Source organism: Chlamydotis macqueenii, chromosome 1 (assembly GCF_036417535.1).
Source record: "Chlamydotis macqueenii isolate bChlMac1 chromosome 1, bChlMac1.mat, whole genome shotgun sequence".
Taxonomy (NCBI): Eukaryota; Metazoa; Chordata; class Aves; order Otidiformes; family Otididae; genus Chlamydotis; species Chlamydotis macqueenii.
This window is the reverse complement of record NC_141556.1, coordinates 41,734,252-41,761,071: the sequence shown is the minus strand read 5'-3', so window position 1 is coordinate 41,761,071 and position 26,820 is coordinate 41,734,252. Positions and strand designations below refer to the sequence as shown.

At 36.9% G+C, this 26,820-nt stretch overlaps 1 protein-coding gene across 4 annotated transcripts in view; it reads right to left on the bottom strand.

Annotated features, from left to right (window-relative positions):
• The window catches only part of ZDHHC17 (zDHHC palmitoyltransferase 17), a 76,654-nt gene that overhangs the window by 35,871 nt on the left and 13,963 nt on the right, over positions 1-26,820 (bottom strand). For all 4 annotated transcript variants that reach the window (XR_015258764.1, XM_086749645.1, XM_086749629.1 and 1 more), the window contains exons 2-5: positions 21,566-21,669; positions 13,638-13,760; positions 7,175-7,252; positions 5,634-5,778 (exon numbers count right to left, since the gene is read on the bottom strand). Coding sequence is in view for 3 of the 4 variants with exons in the window: in XM_086749645.1 (XP_086605771.1) it covers positions 5,634-5,778; positions 7,175-7,252; positions 13,638-13,760; positions 21,566-21,669 (450 nt within the window). In the remaining variant the exon portion in view is untranslated. The remainder of the gene's footprint in view (positions 1-5,633; positions 5,779-7,174; positions 7,253-13,637; positions 13,761-21,565; positions 21,670-26,820) is intronic.

The window sequence follows — 26,820 nt, the reverse complement described above, 5'->3', positions numbered from 1 at the left end:
TTGACTTGCATACTGTTGTATAGATGTAACAAAGATGATGTAGTTGTGGACAGCAGATGCATTCTCTAACAAACCTCTCATAAAAAATTATTTGTGATTTTGCCAGATCACTACCACAACCATACAAGAAGTGGGACATTCCAGAAAGGCAGCTGTGTTGCTGCTTTCTACCAAAGGGCTGAGGCAAAAAAGTAAACCTTCACCAGCAGGTACATATCAGGAGGCTGTTCTGTTCTGACGTGTACCAACAGGCATTTTAGCATTAATTTCTTGTTTAACTCTCACTGACAGGCCAATCTGATAACGCTTATGGCGGGGTGTACCTGTGCTGTTAGGACACACCACAGGCACTCCAAGAACCAAAGATTTCAACAATAAGTGATGCAACAATCAAAAATTGCACATACTGCTGTCCTCTTATGTATTTCAAGAGTGAACTCTGTGGACTACAACTGGCAAATTTTTCACTTGTTTCTGAAACAGAACAACTCTGGTTCTGAAAGAGAACAACTTTGCATACGCAAGATAACCAGACTTAACCCTAGGACACTAAGACAAGACACCACAAAAAGCTTTTGGAAAGGCAAAAAAATAGGGGAGAAAGAGTTTCCTGCATCAAAAGGAGCTGTAGCAACTACTCTGCTGATTAACACCACTTTCTGAAAGCAATATATCTGACAAAGTAGGATTCTGAATAGCAGCTAGAGATCAGAGCAGCATTTAAGCTTACCAGGACATTTAACAAGCAATGGTCAAACCAGTACTGTGATGCAATACAGCCTTTTCAAAAGCACAAAAAGCATCAAGAGATTCCACTTAGAAGTGCATTAAATTGCACAGAAAGGGACCAGGAATTTGATCCTCTTTAGAACCATTACTGGTTATTTCACAAAACACAGACATTTATAGAAGACCCATCACGCCCTTATTCAGAATCCCACTCTCCATACGGAAAAGATTTCTGTCACACGGACTGTTGCTCAGGAAAAGGGAAATATGCATCTACAGAGATGATATATTAAAAAGTATACAGTAAAGATGATTCATCAGGGGAGCTGTAAGGCTGAAAACATTTCCTCATTTAGGAAAGACGTGCTAGTTATTCACTAGAAGCAGAGATTTTGCAGGATTCTTGTGGAATGAACCAAGTGTAGACCAACAGGTGGCTCTTCAAGCAAGATAAAACATAGAACTGAACCCACCTTGTTCTTTCAAACAACAAAAGCTCTGCTCTGAGTACTCTATTCCATCAAATGCAGAGTCACTTTTGACAATCACGAGGAAGAAAAATGACTGGACGTACAATTCTGTAAGTAAGGTGCTGTTGGTTGGGTCTAGAAAATAAACACTTGGTTCAGTGTCTTATACTGGCCTGAGCCCGGTGGAGAGAAAGATCCTCACTGCCAACAGAGGTAACCGTGCTTAGGAGCACTGCTCAGGGACTGCAGCATCAAAGTAACCAAGGCTGCTGGTACTACACTGGCATCTCCCAACCTGGATGCCAACTACTCCTAGACCACAACTCAGAAGGCGGCCCTCAGCAGCTCGAGACAGTAGATAAGACATAAAATTGCAACTCGGACAATTAAAAAAATACATACTTGATGAATAACTGATAGTTAAACTGTGAAAGTGATAGTTAAACTATGATTATGAAATAACTAAACTATAATTTTAGCTCCAGAATATTTCTTACAACATGATTTTATCCTACTACCAACTTTATAGTCACTTATTATCTGTGACTGAGGTAAATTATCTCACACATGCCACAGAACGAGAACACATTATTCAACCATCTGACATACCATATCCGTATCTTAATTTATTCTGGGGTGACATGTTTGCGTATGCTAGGTCCTGAAACGTCTTTGGTATTTGAAGCAGTGTAAGCACAGTGTCAAGCAGTCAAGTAGTACGAGCATCAATTTTGAACATTTTTAAGGCATTTTTAAATGCCTTCAAGGTCTTTTCAGTTTTTCTTTCTTGCATTCTTTTAAAATAATGATCTTACCTAAACTTGAACTGTGCTACAGATTCTGTTACTTGCTATCTGATTATATTTATATTCTGTACTTGCCCCAGCCTTGATTTTGAACCAGGCCAACCTACTGGCACAAACAACATGAGCAAATTATGATACAGACAGGTATTAGTTTCTCAAAATCCTGTAAGAAACATGACTAAACAAAAAGCAACAGCTATCAGCCACTGCTGCCTCTTCGCAGAGTAGTACTTGCTGGCATTAAAGTGGGTTCACTTCCAACGAAGGCCAGAGGGCGTCTGACCAAGACGCCTACTCTACACTCCAGAAGCCAGAGGACTGGACTTGAGCCTCAGACTGGAAATTTTACCGTTGGCTGCTGCAGCCCAGGAAGAGAGTAAAGCAGCAACACCAAAGCTGGGTTCCAGCTCTGTCTCAGAAACGGACAAGAAGCAATTAGGGGCAACTTCTTAATCCACCTGTCAGTTCTCTACAGTTATGAAAGCCGGCTCTCCTCTGATCATGCAGGTCCACAAAGGCATCAGGACCAGAACTAATAAAGCACAATAGCCTTCACTGACCTTTATTTTGACATTTATTTAGTTCTCAGTTACCATACAGGTACTACAATTAGGTTCAGAACAAGGGCAAGCCTACTCTTTGGATGTAAGAGAACCTGGTCTCTGTAAAGGCAAAAGGAAAAAAAATTTTGCGAGTAGTATACAGGGTAAGACCACATAAGCAAAAGTAGTTCAAGTTTCCAAACTCAAATCATAGCATCATAAAGGAGGTGAAAAAAATACTGAATTAATGACCTCATACGTACTTCTTAAAGGAGAATAAAAAGTACAATCATGTATTTTCCATGGCTTCTACAGATAGCATGTAGTTTCTGTAGCTGTATGTAGTATAGATAGAGAACTATGAGTGCAGGGACTGTTATTACAATGCTATTGATATGACTATATTTAAAACATACAAACTAATAAATAATTTTAAAGCAGAACTTTTTGAAGTGCTTCCAAAAATTACTGTTAAAATTAATTCAAACTTACAGCATGGAAAGGATACCAAAATCATACTTGATAATGTTTGGGAAATTTAGTAAGAATTATCCTTTTAAAAACCATTGATAAGGAGAGCTGTTTCCAAGATAATAGGTTTCAAATTTTAAAGTAAGTTTTGTGCATTTATCTTTGTACACATGTAAATACACATAACTTCTTTTGGACTGAAGTATTATATGCTCGAATAAACAGCACAAATCTGTATATAAACATGAGGACAAACAAACATTTACAGGGAGATTTCATAATCACAATAGAACATTTTAAAGGCCATTTATACTTCATTAATGCTATGCTTTAAACAAGCTCACACACGTATAACATCTGCAAGATTTTTTTGGTAACATAAAACCCACATACAATGATACACAATTTGTGATAAAAATAAAAAACTTGATTCTGATAAAAAAGCCTTTATCTCCAATCATTATCTCTTACAAAATAGCAATTACATATTGTTGTGGTTTTGTTTAGTAAGGGGGGGCCTAAGGTGGTAGCTTCTGTAGGAAACTGCTAGAAGTTGCTCCCCTTTATTCAGTGGACTCGGCCGGGCCTAGGGTGGACCCGCTGCTGGCCAAGGCCGAGCCGATTGGTAGCAGAATGTTCCCTGATAACACCTCTGAGATAATGTATTTAAGAAGGGGAAAACAGGAAAAAAAAAAAAAAGGACAGAGAAGATGGGAAGCAGATGAGCAGGGGCAGAGAGGTGGAGGCACGAGCCTTGTGGGCCTTGCAGGCCTCACCTTCTGGGCAGCCGACTGGGTCCAACTTGGCCCGGCCTGGCTGCAAGAAGTGGAGAGGAGATGAGAAGTAAAAAGATCCTGAGAGGCGTCTGCCAGCCTGTTGTGAAGAATTTTTCTTGTGAGGAACGGCTGCAGACACCAAGGTCAGTGAAGAAGGAGGGGAGGAGTAATGCTGCTCCTGGCTGAGATTCCTCTGCAGCCTGTGGTGACGACCATGGTGGAGCAGGTTGTCCCCCTGCAGCCCATGGAGGTCCACGGAGGAGCAGAGATCCATCTGCAGCCCATGGAGGACCCCACGCTGGGGCAGGTGGATGCCTGTGGCCCGTGGAGGGCCTGCTGGGGCAGCTGTTCTGGAGGGACTGCACTGAAGAAATGACCCACGCCAGAGCAGTTCCACAGAGGACTGTGGCCCATGGGAGGGACCCCACAATGGAGCAGGAGAGAAATGTGAGGAGTTCTTCCCCTGACAGCAAAGCAGCGGCATGAAACAACGCGTGATGAACTGACCGTGACCCCAAATCCCTCTTTCCCCCTGTGCCGCTCAAGGGGGAAGGTGGTAGAGATAACGTTAAGTCCGGGAAGAGGGAGGGGTGGGGGGAAGTTATCTTGTTCCCTGTCTCATTTTCCTGCTAGTTTTAGAAATAAATGAATAGTTTTCCCCAAGTCGAGTCTGTTTTGCCCATAACGGTAACTTGTAAGGATTTTCTCCCTGTCCTTATCTCAACCTCGAGCTGTTTTTCTTATATCATCTCCCCCTATTCTCTCAGAGGGTGGGAGGAGTGAGAGAGAGACTCCATAGTCTGGTCCCAGTTGGGGCTAAACTACGACAGATATGATCAGTCTCTTCTTGTGCCTAGTTTATTCTCTATCATACACTAAATACTGTTTTACCAAACAGGTCTCAGATACAGACTGAATACTGCATGGAGCAATAGTTTATTTTTTTACATATATAGGCACAAATATTTTTTTTTGCAGCAAATTTAGTATTTGTTTTACACAGACCAAACCCATTGATTTCATAGTCATATTCTACCTGGCTCACTGGATCATATTTCACTTGCTGTTTGAAAGAATAAACAGAAGTGTGAACAGCATTAGCAAGACTTTAAGAAAAGAGCAGCGCTTTGACCTTTCTATATGATTTACAAAGTAAATAAAATTCATGCTTCAGGCACATACCTGTGGGTGAGTAAATCCACAAATTATAATGCAGAGTGAGTAGCAAAAAGGTGAACATGTTTTTGAGCATACAGAATGAAGGACAGGAGACAATGCGAACATTGTAATGAATACACACGCTATATACACATTTTACAGATCTAGCAGTAATATAAGAAGCTAGCAAGAAGGTTTTGGGGTTTTTTTTTTTTTATTTACACATGCATGCAATTAGTAACAGCAATAAATAAAAGTTGTGGACTGAGGTGTAAAAAAAAGAGACAACCTGTGAGAACTCTCTGTCATTACATTCTCTACCCATGTATAAACTAATGATTCTGTGAAGAACTCTAAAATATTTCCTATCATTGTCACTGTTAACATTTAAAGATTAAATTAATTAGAAATAAAGAATGGTAAAAGAATACTGCTAGAATTTCCACACACTACACTAGACAGGTATGAATTAAAGTCAAAGTACTCAGACCACTGTTAAAGGAAATTAAGTTAGCAGGTAGCACATCAATACTGTAGTCTAGAGTAAAAGACACTGAATTATTTTTAAATTTAGTCGGGCAAATATTTTGCACTTCCTGAATGACAGGTATTGCTTTCAATTGTTTTTCTATTCTAATTTTGAGTAGAATCTATTTAAATGTGATATTACTTAAAATTTACCTGTCCCTTTGCTATCAGGTAAGCAACAATCGAAGTATGTCCAAACTGGGCAGCCAGATGAATACAGCTACATCCTTCTCCATCAATTAGCGACGGATCTGCCCCATATTTCATCAGCTGTACAACCATGGATAAGTGACCCTGTCTAAATGTAATAAAAAAACAAAAAATAAACAACTGAGTAACTATATACAGAAAAAAAATATTAAAATTTGAATATTTTAACACAATAAATATGTTTAGCAAATTACGCTACCAGAGCTTCTGCACTTTGACTCATATTTTGAAAATAACATTTGGCACGATCTGATTCTGCAATTGAGTAAGCAAACTCATTCACAGGAGCAAATACTACGCAGCCAATGCATGCACCACATGCAGTTGGCTTAAGTGTGTTGTATACCAAAAGGCCAGTCAACAAAAAAACCAAGTCATTATTTTAGAAATCTAGTCTACTGTGACTTGTTCCAATCCACATACAAAACCTGCTTTTTAAGAGATGTCAAACCAGATATACACTTTCACTTTTTGTTGGACATATCGTTTATCTTTCTACTATTAAAAACAGTGAAATAAAAAGGAAAGCTGAAGACCTACACTTCCTCCGCACTACATTAAAAGCTTAAGTATATTTTTGGCGTAATGAGCATACACATATCCTTCTTGTTCATACGGCACCTATCTGTTAGCACACAGTTTCTTACACGAGCAAAAAGACCTTTTACATGTCAGAAGCTGCTTCAGAAAATGTTTTACGGAACAACAGATTACAGTTATGAACACTAGGAAGTTTTATCAAGCTTTTGTGCTATTAACACAGAACACAGAGTGTGATCTGTAACAAAAAAAAAATACAAGCCAAAATCTTTAGCAGAGGCTAACAAGCAAGTCCTCAGCTTTAGTAAACAAATTATTTTGATACGTTAAATGTTCTAAAAGCTAATTTGGTAAGCCTCCTTTTGAAGCCTCAGTTAAAAATATTAATACGGACAGTGTTCCTTTCCAGCCTATTTCTAGGCAGTTGTCTGAAGGGGTAGCTACTACTCAAAGGCTGTCTTCAATTTTCCCGGCCATTCATCATTCTTGGACCATCTTCTACATCTTAAATCTGATTTTAAGTGCATCTTAAAATAAATTCACACACGTGACAAAACACCGCAAGGACAATGTCACACAAAATCATCCCAAGCCCCATCTGCACAAGTGTTGCTGAACTTCAGAAGACTGACAAAAATAAGGTCTCCAAAGTAAGAGTAAACCAAGGTGACGATAGGCTCTAATTTTACTTTAATTTTTTTCCTATCACAGCAATCATCTTCCTCTATATCAGAAAAAGATAAGACAAAATCTGAATTATATGCTGAAAGCTCCTGTAGTGCAAACATCTCATATTCAGAGTGTGCCCAGTTATGAATGACTGACTATTAATTCCTCTGCAAAGCATTACCAGAAAATACAGCAATTTCGTAAATCAATCAGTAGCAGATTCCAAGTTAAGAAAAAAACACAGGAAAAGTAAACTCCAGAAGACTTTTCCCCACCTTGTTGCCCAGTGAAGCGGGGTAGAATTTAAATCTCCTCCAAGCTGATCAACAATAGCACCTTTTGATATATAGTATCTGTAATAACAAAAACAGTAAACATTATTGCTTGTCTTGGTTAAATAGAAAAGATACACAGCAAGCATGTTTGATGTCACGCGAAACAGGCAGTTACAGACTATAAGATCAGAACCTTTCCTTGCCTTCATATAACCTTCCTTTTAAGAGGTCATGCATATAGATTCAATTTTTTGCCTTTTTGATGGGGGTTAGGAGAGTAGGGATGCTTCCTGCTGTGTTTTAAACATGTTGCTATTTCCTAATTTGGTTCTGAGGTAAAGAAGTATAATTTCTATATTCTATGATTCTATGATTCTATTTCTATGATTCTATGATTCTATGATTCTATATGTGCATTAGTACAAACTGTCCTACCACAGAATTATTTAATGAAACAGATTTTTCTAAAATATTTAGGGGGTTGCTGCATTAAAAAGAATTCTGAATTAATGGTAAAACAAGATGCTGCTAGAAGACTACCATATTTAGAGAATTTTGGCTAAAATGGCAGAATTGTGTAACATTCAACTTGCAGCAACGTAGCATCATTGCAATGGCCCTGCTGAATGAAGTGACTGTTCCAAGAGCTCACGCCTAAGTCACGTATTTAGCCAAGTACTAAGATTTTTGCATACTTCTTAATTTTTATTAATCAAAAGACAAAAACATCTGAGTATTTAAAAAATACTTCTAAATGATAGGGTAGAAAATATTTTTCTCATAAGAATAGGAAAAAAGATGAGCTACCGGGAGGAACAAAACAAATAACCATACTTAATTGTAGTAATTCATATTCCTAATTATTTGTACTGTTTCGGTGAACTGTTTTCATTGCTGTTTTATATGGGATACTAAACTGGCAATATTACTTTTCCTTTGTGAAAGAAAATGCACACTTTGCAAACAAATTAATGTTTTTAAGAAATAGGCCTTCCCAGAAGGCTTCTAGTTCTTTATTCACTGTATAAGCCATTGTAAAAAAGTTATTACTAATAGACTTTTAAAAAGCACTATCTAGCTACAGATTCCTAAGTGTGTGCACATTTCAAGTACCTGGGCCTGCAGACTTTACACTTTCAAAATACTCGTCAGGTATACATGAATCCTGCTCTCCCATCCATACAAACTGTCATTCAAAACCTCAGCATTGAGTTTCTGGCACCTCTAATTGTTTCAAGACATGACAAGCAGAAGGGCAACAAACAGAACAACTTGAAAAACATCACTCTAAGTAAATATCTTCTTTTTCTTTGTGCTCATTGTGTGCAATGGATAATTGCATTAAATATGTTGGCTAGTAAGCTTGGTATCACAAAGACAGAGTCTAAGTGTAAGTGGTCTTTCACAGAGTGAAACTTCAAAACCAGCCCAAAAGTTACTTTTAGTAACAGAAACTGAAAAACGCATTAGCTATACATGTCCACACTAAAAACATCTAAAGGAAAAATACTTTTAAACAGTTGCTTTAGAGCCATCAGACACAACAAAGTTTGTCAAACGCTGCTTTGTATGACACACAATGTTTGCTCCGATTGGTGTAGGACAGTCCACTACACTGGTCTCCAACACCAAAGAAACAAAATGGCAATATCTCTCTGCTGAAGTTCAGCTTTTGGACTTCACAATGAGAACAACCAAAGATTTTGTGAAAGTCTTGATCTCATGTAGGTGAAAAGACAATGTGGATATAAGGTAAAGGGACAACATAATTTTGTTATTGTGAAGTACAGTATCAGCTACCAAAGAACAAACTTGAAAAAGACCCTGAGAAGCTATTTAGTATCCCTTGGGAAGGAGTTCCCAAGGAGATCTTATCTAGATAAAACATAGCACAGAGAAACTCACAGTCAAAGCTTGGATCCATCTTGCTGATGTGACAGCCACTCATAGGGAGGTGAACATTAAACAGATTGTCTTCATTCAAACACTAGTCCCCACAGAAACACAGAATATGTTCAGATCATACTGAGCAGCAGCACTGCTTACTGGTTAGTATGTTTTATTTAGAAGGAATAACTTGTAGTTTGACAACTGGGAAAAGACAAGGCGGCAATCTACTGCCAGATGGAGCATTGAAATAACATTTTATGTTTCTTTAAGGGTGTTCTTAGACTAAGCTGAGACTTATCACTGCATTTTAGTTTCAGTATACATAAATGGTGAGATTTTTCTGCAAAATCAGACTGAGAATTTAATCTCTTTGTCTAGATAGATCTTGCAGAAGAAATTTTGTGCTTGGTGAGAATGTCCCTGGAGAAAGGAGGAACTTGGTGATTCTACTCTCAGTGAGTCACCTAAGCTTCCATGCTAGAAGACGCCAGGTATGCAAGTCCTATTTGAGCAATCTACTTACATTCAAAGCAAGCTGATCTGATAAGAGGTCATCTTAAGAAGAAAATACTTCCACTGATCTCCACATTAGGATCGCTAAGTCAGGCATTTGAAAATGCCCTCGCTTGCATTCAGTGCTTGTGGAATCAAAGTGCATGCAGTCAGTGTTGATAGAAGGAGGAAAAGTAGAAGAGAAATCCTTCTCTGGAGAAAGTTTGACATAGGTAACAGGGAAATGCAGGCAGTAGGTAACTGTAGAGATACAAGGTAGATTTTGGCATTTTTACAAAACTGAGTTCAAGGGAGACCAATACATCAATGCCATGATGAAAAAAGAATTACGTTGTAGATGTCTGACATTTGTCCTTGATCCTATAGAAATAAGAAAAGGTTCTGTAGTTTTCCTTACAAAATATCAATGGGTATCAATATCACTTATCTATGCTGAATCTCATCTCACAATAGACAGGATGAGGAAATACTAAAAATAATAGAATTCTAATTCTAAGCCTGCACTCTCCACAGATGAGCTGCTAAGCTACTTTATTAGGAAGACCTTATATAGTCAACACCCAGAAAGGAAGACACTGAGATCTGGAATCATCAGAGCAGACCACTTACACTTAGACTCTATGTTTGTGATACCAAGCTTACTAGCCAACACATTTAATGAAATTATTCATTGCACACAATGGGCACAAATAGCAGAGACTTAGGGAAAGATGCGATAGGATCAAACACAAAGAAAAACACTAAACAATTTCATTCTAAGGAAACAGAATAAACCAATGTGTCACAAAAGAGAGAGTGCACAATACATTGAGTGATATAAACTAAAATAAATCAAGACCCCCTAATGACAAAGGAACTCTGAGCATAAGAACTGCATCAGGAAAAATGAGTTTTCAATAAAGTTAAACACATGAATAGTCACACGCTGTCTAGTAAACAGCAGGAAGAAAATGCAATGCAGTATGTCCCAGTGGTAGAGATGCATCAAGAAGGGACAAGAGTTTTGACATATTCTTTAGAAAAAAAAAAAGGAAGAATTAGACACATCAGATTTAAGAACATTCAATTGTCAGGGCCCATACTAAAATAACTTGAAAGAGATACGGCTGGCACCATTAGTTATGTTCAATTAATATTCTCAGAACAAGTTTCCAGCACTCAAACATAGGTGGAGAGATCTCCCTAATATATAATAAAGACTTAAATGGAAATTCAGATAGAGATTTAAGCACAGATTTTCATCTATCTGAATCTTTTTGATTTTGAACCACCTATATGTCCAATATAATTGTCGTAGCAGGAAATTGTTAGCAACATGCTTGGAGGGGAAAAAAAGGTAAAATACACCACAAAATATTCACATGCTAAAGAACTTCTTTCACAAATTCAGCTTCAAAAAAGGACTAATAGGGAATTTGGTCCAATCTTACTCTGTGAATGACAGGAGGTTCTCAAACAGATTTTTTTGGGGACAGGTTTTTTGTTTGGTTGGTTTAGTTTTGAGGTTTTTTAAAGCATACATAAAATGCTAGAGAACAAAAGCATTAAGTCATAATGAATTACCACACAGGTAGATTCACTGCACTATGAAGTTAATACAGAAACTATACAGAAAGGTTATCGACAGTACAGGCCTATTTTTTCAAATGCCTCATGACATACTGATGTTTTTAAATGATGACAACTGTCCCAATGCTATTCACTTTTCAGACCTTATGAAGACTTTAGCAAATGAGATGGAATATCTGTAATAAAAAGATGTCTTCCAACAGCTCAAATAAGATGAACAATTCATTGCACATAATTCATTATGCATTTAAGATGGATAAAAAAGTGAGCTCAAAATACAACAACTGCTTTTAGATCCCATACTTTTCTTAAAGAAAAACAGCTATCTGAAAAATTTTATGTATTTCAGTTACTTCATAGCAAGTTCTAAGATATTAGCCATAAAGACCAAGGACAAACCAGCAGAAAAGTGGAATGAAAAGGAAGAAATCAACACTGTCTAAAAGTTACTCTAACAAAAAAGGTTATTTAGGTGAACCAGGGTCCTGCATCACTTCTGCAAGAGGCTCTCTTTCAGTGTGCCAGAAAGCATACTGGTTACCTATCTTAAAACAAAAGGAAAATACCAAATGCAGAATTATGGTTTCCATGATAAGCTTCTACCCACATTAAAGACATAAAACCTGTTGTCCTATCTAGTGCATATAATTTTAAAAATTCTTTCAAAAACACTGAATTATTTCACAGAATCATTTTGCCTGTAAGGGACCTTTGGAGATCATCTAGTCTAAACATCCCTGATCAAAGCATCTAGATCACGTCATCTAGGACCATGTCCAGTTGAGTTTTGACTGTCTCCAAGGATGAAAAGTTCACAACCTCTCTGGGCAACCTCTGCCAGTGCTTAGTAACCCAGTAACCCAGCACAGTTTCCTGACATTCACATGGAATTTAATGTGTTTTAATTTCTGGTCTCTGCCTCTTATCTTGCCCCTGGGCGTTACTGAGAAAAGTTTAGCTCTGTCTCATTTACTCCCTCCATCAGATATTTATGTACGTTGAGAAGATTCCACGTATTATATATTACCAGGTATATTAGGTACTTATATACATTGATAAGATCCTCCTTGAGCACCTTAACATTGACAAGACAAGCCTTCTCTTTTCTAGGCTAAGAAGTCCAAGCTCTTGCAGCCCCTCCTCATGTCAGATGTTCCAGTCCCTTAATCATCTTTGTGCCCCTGCACTGGACTCATCCCAGTAAGTCCATATTTTTCTTGCAAAGGGGAATCCACAACTTCACACAGATGTCCAGCTTCAAGAGTTGAGTAGAGAGGAAGGATCACCTCCCTCAACATGCTGGCAATGTTTTTCTTAATGAGGCCCAGTATACCATTGACTGTTTTTGCTGCAAGGCTGCACTGGTGGTTCACAGTCAGCTTCCTGTCCACCAGGACCCCAAGGTCCTTCTCATCAGATCCAAATCTTCACCTGTTTACCTGTCTTTATCTATTCAACCTTCTTTTAAGAGAAATGCATCAGAACATAGAAAGTCATTTAAAAACAAGTTGAGAAATATGAACCTGAGATGATCTAGAAACCCAAGTTCTGGTCTGATGAACTTGTTGGTGATGAGTATATATGGGGAGAATGTGCTTAAATTAAGATGTTTTACATTTGTTTTTATCTGTAAGCAAACACATTCATTAATAGGAACTGTTTTGAAAAGTGGACTGATTGAAGAAGTGCCGTTTGTGTCAAGTATTCTAGAAATCTGCTGATTCAGCAATATTTTATGTGTTTAGATTTAATTGCATGTACTTAATTCATTGGTTTGTTCCTGGTAGAGAAAGAAAACATGTTCTATACACACTCATGATTTATAACACAGCAAGTACTAAGAATTATCCCTTCAGGATTTAAGCTCTCCATATTCTGAAACATAACAATCAGTTTTAAAACATAGTCTCAAATACGCTCCAGATTTTATAAACTGGAAAGAAAAAAAAATAACCCAAATCCCACAGCTCCCACTATCAAAGATTTTGTTATTACTTGAAAGGAGAGGTGGTAAAATGTTACCTTTTGTAACAGCTATGTTTTTAAAATGCAAAGAAGTTATTTAAGTTAGAACTTTTTGAAATGCTGAATGAAGTAGGAATTGGCCCTTGCATTGTATTAATCTCACTTATTCAAAAACATTCACTACCGTTCAGCATCAAACTTCTCCTCAAAAAAGAAATCTGTTATTTCAACAAGTATACCATAGTATAAAGAAATTACACATGCAGCTGAATAGGTACAACAGGTTTATCTCATCTGAGAAGAGTCTGAGCTTGACTTTTGGACATGTAACAGGTTTTATTTCTGTGTTATCAAAACACAGCTGCCAAAATGCTCATTAGATCTTCTAACTTCCCCTACTCCTCCAAAGTTCAAACCAAAAATTGAGATTCTAAGAGACTTAAGATTATTTAACACCTTAAAAAAAGAAATTAACATTTTCAAGGACATGATTAGTTTATGTTTAACTTAAAAGTGTAATACATACTTCACCAAATCTATTCTGTTATTGATTGCAGCCCAGTGGAGAAGTGTTACGTTTTCTTTGTCTGGTTGTCTTACATCATAACCTGCTTCCACCAACTCTCTACATCGTTCGTAGATTCCATACCTAGAAGAAAACAAGATTTTTCAAAGCTATTACCTTAGATAAAAATGCATTTGGCAAACACCATACTTACGGTCACAACACAAAAGCTTCAACAGAAAAGAAATGAAGAATAAACGTTACTTTCTGTTTCTATACGATTACAGATCTCTTGCAACAAAAACTTCCACTGACAGAAGTTATATTAATCAATTCAAGATTTTACAGAAAACTTGTCTCCACAGCAAACTATACAGCAGAGCAACGTGAAACATTGATCAGTAGTATACCAAGTATAAACAAAACTCTTCTCTTCCCAGAGACTCCACCACATTTGTTTCTTCCACCTCTGTTGTCCTTCCTTTCCACCTCCTGAACACCAAAAGAGTTTAACCAAATGATTTGACAATATCTTCCTAAAATTCAGCAGATGACAGATCAATCATCAAGTCAATTACAAACACTAATAGAGCTCAAACACTTCCCATTTTTCTTCTCAGATAACAAACAGCAATATTCCTGATATAAGTTAGTATGATTTTCTTTTTTATACCACTTCAAAACTCTGTACTTGAATATGAAATTCATTCTTTCATTAAAGATGACTAACAAATGTGAGGTACCTTCACTTGAAAAAAAATTCTGCATATATTTTGAAACTTGAAACAAATCAGGAAGCATAAACATTGCTTAGGCATCTAACATAGGATTAACTCCAACATTAAATAATGTTTGTCTTGATGCTTACACTGTTTTATTTTTAGTGGCAATAAAAGGCAAGTAAAGATTACATTTCAACGCCTGTACAATCCATAGGGATTTCCCAGGTCTCAAGGAGGAGACTGATCCATCCTTTCAAGGACACACTTTGAAATCAAGATCAATGCCTTGTGACATTTAACTTCTGCTAGAGCAGAATTTTAACACCCTTTCAAAGTTGGAATCTACGTAAGTTTTCCTGATGCTGCTTCTATATTCTACTTTCAGCAGAAGAGACAGTCTTAGCCAATTTAAGACCCTTTTGCTCCACTTGATCAGCTTGCGTAACCGATGCAGAGATCTTTCTTCTGGGGCAGTTAAAATTCTTATTTTTTCTTCCACGTATTCGAACGGATCTTCAATCTGGACAGCACTCCCATAGTGAAGTCTCAAATGACTCTAGCCAATAAACCTCAGGAATGCTTTCCAAGCCTAGCACAGGTTTGAAGCACGTGAATTAGCTGGACACTATTAAAAAAGAAGTACTAGATGTAACAGCCTACTTAGATCATGTTGTTTTAAGAAATGTGCACTAGAAATTATAAAGAATGATAGAAATTGCTGTCACACCTATAACCTCTAACCTGTCTAGATCAGCAGTGTGGCCTGATGAGCGCTTGCTCAAATGGCTTAACATGTACTATTCCTGACCACCCTCAGCAGGTGAAAGGGCCACTGAAACTACTAAAAGCCGGTCAGCCAAGAACACGGAGTGAGAAGAGGCTGCCTTCATATAAACAACTAACTGAAGCCATAATGTATGAAATTACTGACTTAGAGCCCTGCTATTAGGTTTAACAGTCACTAGCTAAAAAAAATTGTACTGCCTAAGGCTGAGTTTAACTGACTCTCATCCTGCTTAAATACTACATAACAAGCATGAATTGTATTAATAAAATATTGTAAGTTACTGGAAAGATACAAAGAACTTAAGGACACAATAATGCTAACTTCTATAAAGTGTAAGAAGCAATCATGTAAACCTTTCATGCAATGGATTAGGATTTTCCTTACATGTACTGGTGTGGGCTGACAGCAAGTTAATTTTCTCCATAGTAGCTCCTATGAGGCTATGTTTTGGATTTGTAAGCAAAATAGCATTGATAACCTATGAATATTTTAGCTATTGCTGGGTAGTGCTTACACAGAGTCAAGGCCTTTTCAGTTTCTTATACCACCCCACCAGCGAGCAGGCTGAGGGTGCACAAGAGCTGGGAGGGGACACAGCTGGGACAGCTGACCGCAACTGACAAAAGGGATGTCCTAGATCAGAAGACATTGTACTCAGCAATAAAAGCTGGGAGGAAAAGGAGGAAGAAGGGAACTTTCGGAGTTATGGTGTTTGCCTTCCCAAGCAACCGCTGTGTGTGACAGGGCCCTGCTTCCCTGGAGATGGCTGAACACCTGCCTGCCAATGGGAAGTAGTGAATGAATTCCTTATTTTGCTTTTGCATTGCTTTTGTTTTCCCTATTAAACTGTCTTTACCTCAACCCATGAGTTCTCACTTTTACCCTTCTAATTCATTGCCCAGTGGAGGGGAGTGAGTGAGCAGCTGTGTCAGGCTCAGCTGCCTACTGGGGTTAAACCATTGGGGTCAGCTATGGTAAACTGTAAAAATTATTTAGACAAGTGTCCTATCAAGTTAACTACACAACACAAAATGAACCTCCCTGAATGTAACCTTTGCTATCTAGTCAAGTTTTTGTTAGATCATGCTACCAAAATAGGTATAACCAAGCAGCACTATCACCACCTTTGTGAAAGGGGTGGGTGGGGCAGGGGTTGTTCTTTGGGTTTTTGGTGGAGGCTTTTTTGTGGGGTTTTTAAAATATTATTTTATTTAAAGCAAATTTCTAGTCATACAGAAGATGTGATGCTGCTTTCATACAAACTTTGCTCAAGAGATATGAAAATGAAGGAGAACTGTAGCAACCACGTGAATCAACTGTGCAGCCTGCTGAGGCAGAATGCTGTCGCCAGAGCCCCTGCAGAAGCCTTGACAGGATGCTCTTAATCACACTCCACCGATGTTTACAAATACCACCCTCTACACTGCTGCGAGGCCCTGAGCAAAGACTACTACATGGGTTCAGATACAAAAAGGAGCACCAGGAATGGATTCCTTCTCCAGGCTTAGCATCGTAGATTTCCCCTCTTCCCCAGCAGAAAGGCAAACTGCAAGCCACAGGTACTTCCAACTGCTTGGCCACAAATCAAATCATGAAGTTCTGCAACACATCAGAAGAGCCGTCCCAGGAAAACAAAATGCTTTCCAAAAGTCCAACCGAGAATGAGGTATATAGCATTTTTTTTATTTAAGTCACCATCAGGTTGTCTGTTCCTAGCAATTTATTTTGGTATCTTGAACTCAATCATGATTGATTACAAAACACACAAGATATAATTTAATAACTCTTCAACTTATTAAATTGTCACAAGAGGACTTAAGGATCTAGACAGACAAGATTTGCCTGGCAAAAAAAGGTTAGACATTTACAACAATTTGTTCCTCTTCCTGGAAACAGCAAGCTCACTGCAATTAAACAAAACATTGAATGTGATGCAGTCATGGTTTCTTGAGCTTTGTCCTAGAAATGCAGCATTCTTCTCTCACATACTACCTACAGTCTTCTTCCATCAATTTGCTGCAGTTAACTTCACCTTGCCTTCTCCAAAGGTTCATGACGCACTGTTAAATTACAAAATGAGAAAGTTATCCATTTCAGACACTCAACGCAATCATGCTTGTAAAGTTGTTATAAAGGGCTCTATGCCCTTCAAGAAAGAGGAATGGAGGAAAAGATTCAAATCCTCACAAGAGACTGACATATTCACCTAACAAATTTTCAGCATCTGGGTGAATTCTAGAGGGTGATGCTGTAAACATCAATATGGAGTATAATTAAAGCGTACTATTGAGCTTGTGTTGTTCTGAAAGAAGTGGGACATTTTGCCAGCTCATTTCACTATCACAGTCTCTAAGTCATTTCGGTAACTAACTAACCAACATTTTATTTGTTATTGCAGGTTAAAGATATTCTGAATTTAATACTTTCAAAAATAGTATCCTAGAAGCCTTTCGCATTTTAAAGATGTAATCCATTTTTAAATCTTTTGTCTGCAAGCATACTGACTTTTGGAAATAGACACTGCCAGCTTTGCTGCACGATTAACATAAAATTTGGCCACAATACTAGGAAGCAATCTCTCTTCAGCGAACACATCACCATGCCAACAAACAGTAGGTATGCCAGGAGCTCACTCCTTCACCTTGCTATCATTGTAATTCCAATCAAAGCTGTTTTAACTGGAAATGCAATTACTAGAAAAATTATCTTTCTTTATCTTTTGAAGTCTCATTCCCATAAATTATGGTGGTTAAATACTAACAAAGCCTTTCATACAATCTCATGGGTTTTGTATTAAACATTAAGACAGTTTTGTTTTCAACAGCAAAGGGATAACTCAAGAGCTGCTTAATGAACCATTAACAGTGATGTTGAGAGACAAGAGAAATTCAGCTCTTGCATGCTCCAAGGCCCCACATTGTCTAGACAGTTGTGGCTATATTACTAGTGTGGTTAAAAAAATCCAACCCTTCCAAGTGAACTTCAGATACACTTTCAGCAACATATTCAAACTCCATGGGCACAAGTGACCAGGAGTAAAGAAGGTGTACCGGTGTCACAGTCTGTCCATCATTTCCCATGAATAACTGAAAAAAGCCAGAGCAATTGCCACTTTGGCCAGCCCTCATCAATTTGAAATATTCCCTATGCATCCTATTTTTTTTTATTATCAGTTATCCTATGAATGAAGAGAAATAGTGAGGAAAAAAACCATGATGTCAAATGTATCCAACAGTTTTTTTTTCCTAAGCAAGGTTCAGCATATTTCATATTTCATACCGCACTATTTCACAATGCAGACAACTTCATTATGAATGATCTCAGTGAATAAAACTAACAGAAAAGTTAATCTTGCAATAATGAAATCATAACACTTGAGCACAAGGAATCAATCTTCCAGAAGTCACAAAAGCACTTGTTAATATCATTAATGTTTAATACTCATGTTCATAATGGTTATTTAACATACTTTCAGCATAGCTGGAATTTGCTCAAGTTCACAAGTAGAAGGTGCCTATTCACTCTCAACAGAACTGGAAACCACAGCACAAGGATTAACGTGTCTCAGATTTTGTTCTCCTAGTCATAACAAAACATATACTTCTCTGTCTGTGAATGTTAGGTACTTTTCCTTAGTTTCATGGCTTAAAAGATTTTAAATAAAACAAAGGCAACAACTTGAAGTTATTACGTCAACACAGGACCCTTCCCAAGACATCACAGTCAAGGTTATGACTCCAGCCTTGGATGACACAGGGCTACCGTGCCAGAAGAGATAGAAATAAGCATACTCAACATATCTCCATTAAGTTTCACTTTTAAATCACTTACGACTTTTTTTTTTTACAAGACTCCATTCTCTGGCAGCTCTAGCGAGCACAGTGAATTATATCAGAGGAATGAAAACAGTACACAGTTCGTCCTCAGGTTTTGTAGAGGCAGAAGAAATTCAGAGACTTTCTATGCAGTTAAAAGTGAAGTACTTAAGTATCAGTATACAATGTGCCTCCATTGCAATAGCAAAGGCAAGAATGGATTTATTTTTGTTTTTACTACTGCTCTGAAAACAGATTTTCAAACACATATCAGTGGCCTGCTTCTGCTTTCAGAAACACAGCGGAAACTTTATATGAACCAAGCAATTTTACTACAAGGGAACATAAGACTCCAAGAGATTACATACAGACTGTAACCTCTGCAAGACTAAGGACTAAGACATTACCTACTTTTCATGCTACCTAGATGCCCTTGGACACATTTATAACAAAGCCAGTGAAAAGCGTCCTTTATATCAATAGATATTAAAACCAAACACTACGATTTTTGCTGCAGCACAAGTTTGCAAGATAAACACAGAGAGAGACTATTTTTGGTATAAAGCATGCCCAGGTCCCCACATCTGTGGGAGAATTTATCATGAACATAATGAGGAAAAAATACAAATACTGATAAACCCTTCACAATGAGAACATAAGCTGAATTGCTCTTTTCTATACAAAGTCTTAATTTGATTGTAAGAGGTTAATTGGATTTGTATCTCAGTGTATGCGCATGCTAATTTAATAAGTGTCAAATCTACAGACTAAGATGATAAAGCACATAAATAGTTCAACAAGATATGAAGCAACAAACAAACAGTTCTGGAAAAATGTGTGGAGCTTGCAAGCTCTTATTTTCCCTTGCTGAAAAACATAAAAGTAAATGCATTATTTTACTAAAATTGTTTTATTTCTCTGTAATCAAGTGCAAATAAACTCAACATCTCAAAACAGAACTCTACAGTCAAACAGCATATATAAAGTACAGATGAGTTTTATATCTTTTCATCCCATTTTTCATCATAATCTTTAAAGTTTAAGGTACTGTATGCTGCAACAATAATGTAACTAGTTGCCTTCACAGGAGAAACTTAATAATGTAGCACATGGAATACCTTAAGAACAACGATTATGAAATAAATCTTAATGACTGACTAGCTACTTATATGACATGACTAACTGCTTCCTGCTTGGATTATCACAAATTTAACAGCAAACAAGTCTATGTTATGGCAAAATGCACCTTCTACCTGCCAAGAAGCCTGCAATTTAAGTGGTCTTACATGAGATGCCAGATCAGTTTGACTTTTTTTTTTTTTTTAAAACAGAGGAAGACAAACAACTGTATTATTATAATTAGCTATCAGACCACTCTCGAGACCAACAGAATTTCATTTAACTAGTGGTAAGCATCCAGCTACCATTCAACTGTATCACGTTAAAACACCTGTCACATTCTCTTGGGGAAGTTTTGAAGTGTTCTAAAAAAAAAAAAAAAAACCAAACAAAAACAAAAAACCAAAAAACAAAACAAACCCCCCAAAAAACCAGCAAAAATAAACCCCAGTGCTGTCAACCCCACAGCAAATGCTACATGTCTGGACTTGGAAAAAAAAAAAGAAACAAACCCACTCAAACTAAGAGACTGAAAATAATTCTATTATGCTATGTTTTGCTTGAACTTACTGAACTGCTTGGGGAGGGGAGTTCTGACAGATGAGTGGCCCTTTTTTTACAAAACTTTTTGTGGCATCTTTCTTACATTAGCACTGAACTGAAAAGTAAGTCAGCAGATACTTCAGTCTAAGTGAATATTGATTTTTGAGGAAAAGTTAGAGGATAAGATAACCTATTTTTCATATATATATATATAAACACATATAAAGAGAGGTTATATCTCTACAAAAGTGAATAACTATCAATTTAACAGGAACTGTATATCTTTTTAATAACACTGAATTAATATATTAGCAGTATTATTTATTTTATTGCAAGTCTTATGATATTTGGTGAGTTTATTTTCTGCCTTAAATTTCAGAAATTTTTCCCTTTAAAGATAGCTGGTTTATATGATATGACCTTCAAATTCCAGTAAATACCTAAAATAAAGGTGAATTCTCCCTCTAGTCAGGGAAGTGCTGTCTGGATACCACGACTTGATCCTATTACCCATGATAACAGTCCCCCTTCCTTGTGATATTAACCGTTAGGGCTACGATATGAAACCACAGTCCTCTTTTGTGACATGTCATCCTCTCTGTAAATTACATCTAACCTTGGCAGGGAAGGAACATAACGGACAACTCAGGTTAATTCTTGTTTGAGGAGACCAAAACAACTCAGCTGAAAGCATAAATCGCCTGAATTTGAGGGCTAACAGGAACAAACGTGTTTTAGGGTTTCAACTTACCATAACTCTGCCCACATATTTTCATACAATGCTCATAAATTTGTCTTAACAGTAACTTTGTAGAGTTCACTTCTGAAATCTTCCACTACTGTATCTACAATACAGTTCACCTTCCACTTAATGCAAATTAAAAAATAAAATAAAAAAAAATCCATTTTACTTTTTTTTAATTAATACAGACAGACAAATCTAACACTCAAAAATAAACTTACTGTGTGGCTTTGACAATGTCCCAAGTGCTGTAATCATCAATGTGGCTTTTCCGTCCAAGAGATTCACTATATCCATGGTTGTAATGGCTTTGAGGTTTTATTTCCTAAAAAAAGACAAACTTGCTGTTAAAACATGAAAATTAGCACTACTAAAGTTTCTCAGAAAAAAAAAAGAATTCTATAAGCAAAACAAAAAATGGTACCCAGTTCAATATACTATAAAAGCTACCTAAATCTGAGGATGTTAAGTTGCAAAATGTAGAAATGTGGGCAGTCAAAGCAGGCCACTGTATTCCCCAGTACAGATTTCAAACACCTTTCGGAAAGCACCACTTGTAACAGAGTTCTGCCAAATCCTGTGCTAGGGTATTTTTACAGAATGTTAACAAAAAGTAACAGCAATTTTTTTGTTGGTTTAGGGTTTGTTTGTTTTTTTTTTAATAAATGCAATATAGCACAGCTAAAAAAAAAGCTGTTGGCCATGAACTGACAAAAGGCTCATTCTGCTACTACAAATAAATGTTATACTTTACATAGCATAGTTAAATACCTTCCAGAAAATAAATAATTGGGAATGATTAATACCAATGACTAGAACCCACTGATACTTTATTGGTTCTTCAACTCCAGCACCAGCTTCAGAGGCAATCTATGTATGTTTTATCTACAGGTCTCAGAAATAAATGGCATGATCATGACATGTTCTTCACCAGATACAGCTCCCTACAAACTTAATTCTTTTGATGAAGGGCAACACTTCAACCCTTAATGCTTCCCTTGGTGGAATTTATGTTAAAACACTGTATTGACAGATCACTAGCGTAGCAACATACCATTTTTCTTTACAAACTGCATGCATGTGAAAGTCAGCTCAGCAAGCTGAAATTGAATGATAAATTTTATAGACAATTCTCCATTCGTTACAAATGCTATAGCTGATTGCCTCTGTAATAACCACGCAATTCAGCATAGATACATTTTAAAAAGTGAGAACTGCCACAGAGAAGCAAAAGCAGCAGGAAGCTGTCAAAAAATGTACTTCAACCTATTTTATTAAAATGTAGTTTTTTACTTTTACTCAGTTTTCCCTAACATGAGCAGAAATTTTTGTTTCTTTAATCTAAACCTGGAAATACTTTTAAACACCTTATGAAAGGTGTTTAATGAAGATTCCAACTTTCACTTAGGCATTAAAATTAGTGACCAACTTTTTCATTATTATATTAGGCAATTTTTTAAAAAAAGAAAAAAAAATAAAGATATCCTGAATCACGACAACCATGATATAAGACACCTAACCTTATCAAGGATTCACAGTCACAAATCCCCTCTACTTTTTCTCTCAAGAAGCTTACGTTGCTCTGCCAGCTTAAGTGACTAAGAGACATTAGGGTTAGGAAGACTTCCTATTGCCAAGAAGAGAAGGTTTCCTCTTTTCTCACATTCTCTCAGCTGTGCAATAATTTCTGCAAAAGGAGCTGCTGGTCACAATGAGAAGTAACTTCTTCTAGCATCCAGTTGTGGCTAGTCAGCAAAAGTGTTTTCTAGCTTCCTGCAACATTAACCAGCTCTCTATTGACCACAACGAGAGTTTAAATACTGAGCTTGCAGCCAGACAAGTAAACTGCTCTCTGCCGCTCTTAATCTGGAGTTTACTAATCCCGCTGTATAAACACAATGCCTTCCCAATAACTGGATGATAGTAATCAAATCAGTCATCAGAAATTTTTCTCATTACAGTTATTTTAAAGGTATTTCTACCCTTAAAATATTACATGTATTATCTACCTCTTTTAGAGAAGTAAAAAACAAGATTTAAGTCTGAAAACCACATTCTAAATATCTATTTCCACCTTTCAACGTAGCGAAGTGCCACTTAAGCAGAAGTCTAAAAATTTATACCAGTTACAACCTCAGAGTAAACTGTCAAGAAGATAGTCTAGTTGCAAATCCCAAAACTCTCAGTATTCATTTTAAAAAAGAGACTCTTCAGTTGACTATGTTTGTATTTGTTACATACAGTGTACCCATTTCAGACAGGAAAAAAAAATTTAATGCATTAACTACATTCTGTAGTACTAAATTGTACTAGGCTAATATAGTCATTTACATTGTTGGAACATTTATAACTTTATACATTAAAAAAATCTTTCAATAAATTAAAGTGTCTAGAGCTCTAAAACCAGAACACAGTAACACTGAGAACTAGTATAGCAAAAGTCTTAATTTTCAAAACAGATTTATTCTTATGCATAGACTTTTCTTCAGAAAAATAATTTTTTCAGTTTCATGCAGTACCTAAATGATCAGCAGAGTACATCTTTTCTTGACCACAATGTTATTTTGTGGCAATCAATTTTTCTTTCTAAGCCTGAAAAACTAACCAGATTAACCAATTAAGCACTGCCAGCCCAGCAGAAAGGTTGCTCTGTTGCCACCTCTACAGGGAGGCAACCTAAAAGTGTAAAAGGGCATCCAGCTGTCATCCAAATCACGTTACAACCAATTCTTTTACTATCCAGAAACATTACTTCACTTTGTATTGAAGAAAGCAATAGCTTAACCAAATCTTCCCTCCCCCCCACCCAGCTACTAGATAAGCCACAGCATTATCTGGAGTAAAGATGCTGGAAGAGATACCAGAGAACTTTACCGTTTTAAAAAAAAAAAAAAAAAAAAAAAAAGTATAAGAGAAAGCTAAATTCATTATTTTGTCCCACCTGATTTTCTCTTTTCCGCTGTATTAGAAAAAAAAAAAGTAGAATTTATACCATCTCTGTTCACATATTATTACATCCATAATTACAGCAAGATTTTACACATCAAATTGGAATGCTGAGACCCTGAAAAGCTAAAGGATAAGTCAAGTAGCCAGAGACCAAGAAAAGGGAAAAAAAAAAAAAAATAATTCACTGTCCTGGAGCACCTTGACGAGGAGATAGTAGTTCAATGTATTTCTTAGCCTTCCACAGCTGCTGGAGGGGGAAAAAGTCTCTCTTCCTGTTACCTAACAATTTTTAAAAGTAAACTAAGACACTTGAGTTATTTTTCAGGTAGATGTTAATTAACCAGGGAATACTACTTCTCTTAAACTGTATTTTCCTGACCGCTTCAAGCACACAAACCAGGCTTCTGTTCCCTTGAGCCCACACTAGCCAGTCAAGAGAGCCGCCTATTTACAAACATGTAAACTTATGTCAGCCTGAAGAGACCATGAAACCACAGCCTTATGATACTAATGCTTTCACAAAAAGGTTTATGGAAATACAGCAAAATCTTAAATATTAACTGTTAACCAAGTAAATTCAAAAAAGTGAGATATTATATTCTTTATCTCCTCCCACAGCTTATTTATTACTAAGGACTTGAACATAATGACAGTACTCTTTACTTTTTTAAAAAATACAATTTTTAACCTCCTTTTGTACTGACAGCGTCTCTGAACTACCTTTTTATGCTAAAACTTTCTATTTTTGTTATATTAATGCAAAATAGCCAAAGTTATTAAAAAGTTAGATTTGAGGTTAACAGCAAATATAACTGCCTGACACAAAATTAGTATGGGAGAAACAGGTCTCTCCCCCTTTTCCCCCAGAGCGCACATTAGCAGTTGCAATCCATTTAATATAAACATTCACGACAAATATAAACTTAAAGTGAACCCTATGTTTCCCGATTTACTAAGACAGTTGAGTTTGTATTTCACATTTAAGAGCAGTTGAAATAATCTCCGAAATATCAAAATGTATATGAACATCACAGCCTCCAACATCACACAACAGAGTCTTCTAACCACAGTGTGAACTGTGGAAAAAGGACGATTTTAGATTTGCCAGGGAAGATGCAAATATTGCTCATTTTGCAAGTAAACAATTTTGAGACAGATTCCAGGGAAGCATATCAAATCTGAACCTCTACGCAATACAGTCTGTTCTCTGCAGCCTGGGCACAGATTCCCAAGCTTAGGATCAAAGTTTATCACTTGGTATTATCTATGCAACTTGACAGCTGCACATTGGCTCATAGTAGCATGCTGGCTACTATCAGTGCCATTCTATAGGGTGTAACTCTTACCTGGCATTTTAAGTGCTCAGTTTATGACTGATCTACAGAGTGACTTTTGGATTCCAAAGTCAACAAGCTGCCAGGAATCAAGCTAAAGAGAACCTGGATTTTGTGAATCACAGTAATAACTTGATCCACCCGGTGACAGACGATTTGGACCAAGTCACTGCAAATAATGCTGTTACACACTACACTTGGCTGACTAGGCAAAATGCAAGAGGTAAGGCAGCAGCTAGGAACAGAAAAGAGCCTCTTCATTCCTAAAGAATTTTTTCCAGGGTTCTGAAAATCCTGTGCAGGGCTAGGGCACAGTACTATAAATGCAGAAAAGTAATTACTCCTGGTTATTCTAGAAAGAATGATTTAGAAAGAAATAACGGAAGACTAACATTAAGAGAATCTAATATAAGTCCACATTGTATCAGTAAACACAAAATCAACTGATAGCTTTAAGTAGGAGACCATTCTAAGACCTACAACAACTGACTCCAAAACAGATTATCTGCTCAAGGTGTTACCTCACACTCTACAGGACACAGTCAACAAACACTTTCCTTGAACCTTCAGCTTTTGATTTTGCAGTCCCTATCAGTCTTCAGCATTTCACAGAACAATTTGGTTATTTATGTCTCTGCTTACGAAGCCTACTGGTTTAATTAAACATGAACTTTGCAGAAAACTAAAATTGTTGCATTCAACACAATCAACCTTCCCAGATGTCATGGCCTGTGATACACCAATATCTAGTCAACAGAATTCAGCTGCTAGCTACCTCTGCTTTTACAAAGGCTACGTATACACCAATGAAAAAAAAAAATAATAATCAGACTTCAGATGACTTCGGCCAAACCAGTACAACCTTATACCTGACATGTATGTGGTCCTGTCAATACAGTCAGTCACTTCAAACTGAAGTGCAAAGCTCTTCTTCATTAGTGATTCAACGCACAGCACTGAAACCCAAAAGCACATTCTTAAAACTCACAAGGAAGTTCAAATTATGTCCTTTTAAAAGAAAAAAAAGTTCTGTAATTGAAAACCATAATTTCTAATACTACCATACAGATAAATGTTTTCTGAAGCATCTGAGAAGAGTAAACATGAATTCTTCTTTGTATCTACCCAGCCAGTGGCCAAGTTCTGTCATGTCTCACTGTATTTATTTGGAAAGCAAGAATCAGAAAAAGAGT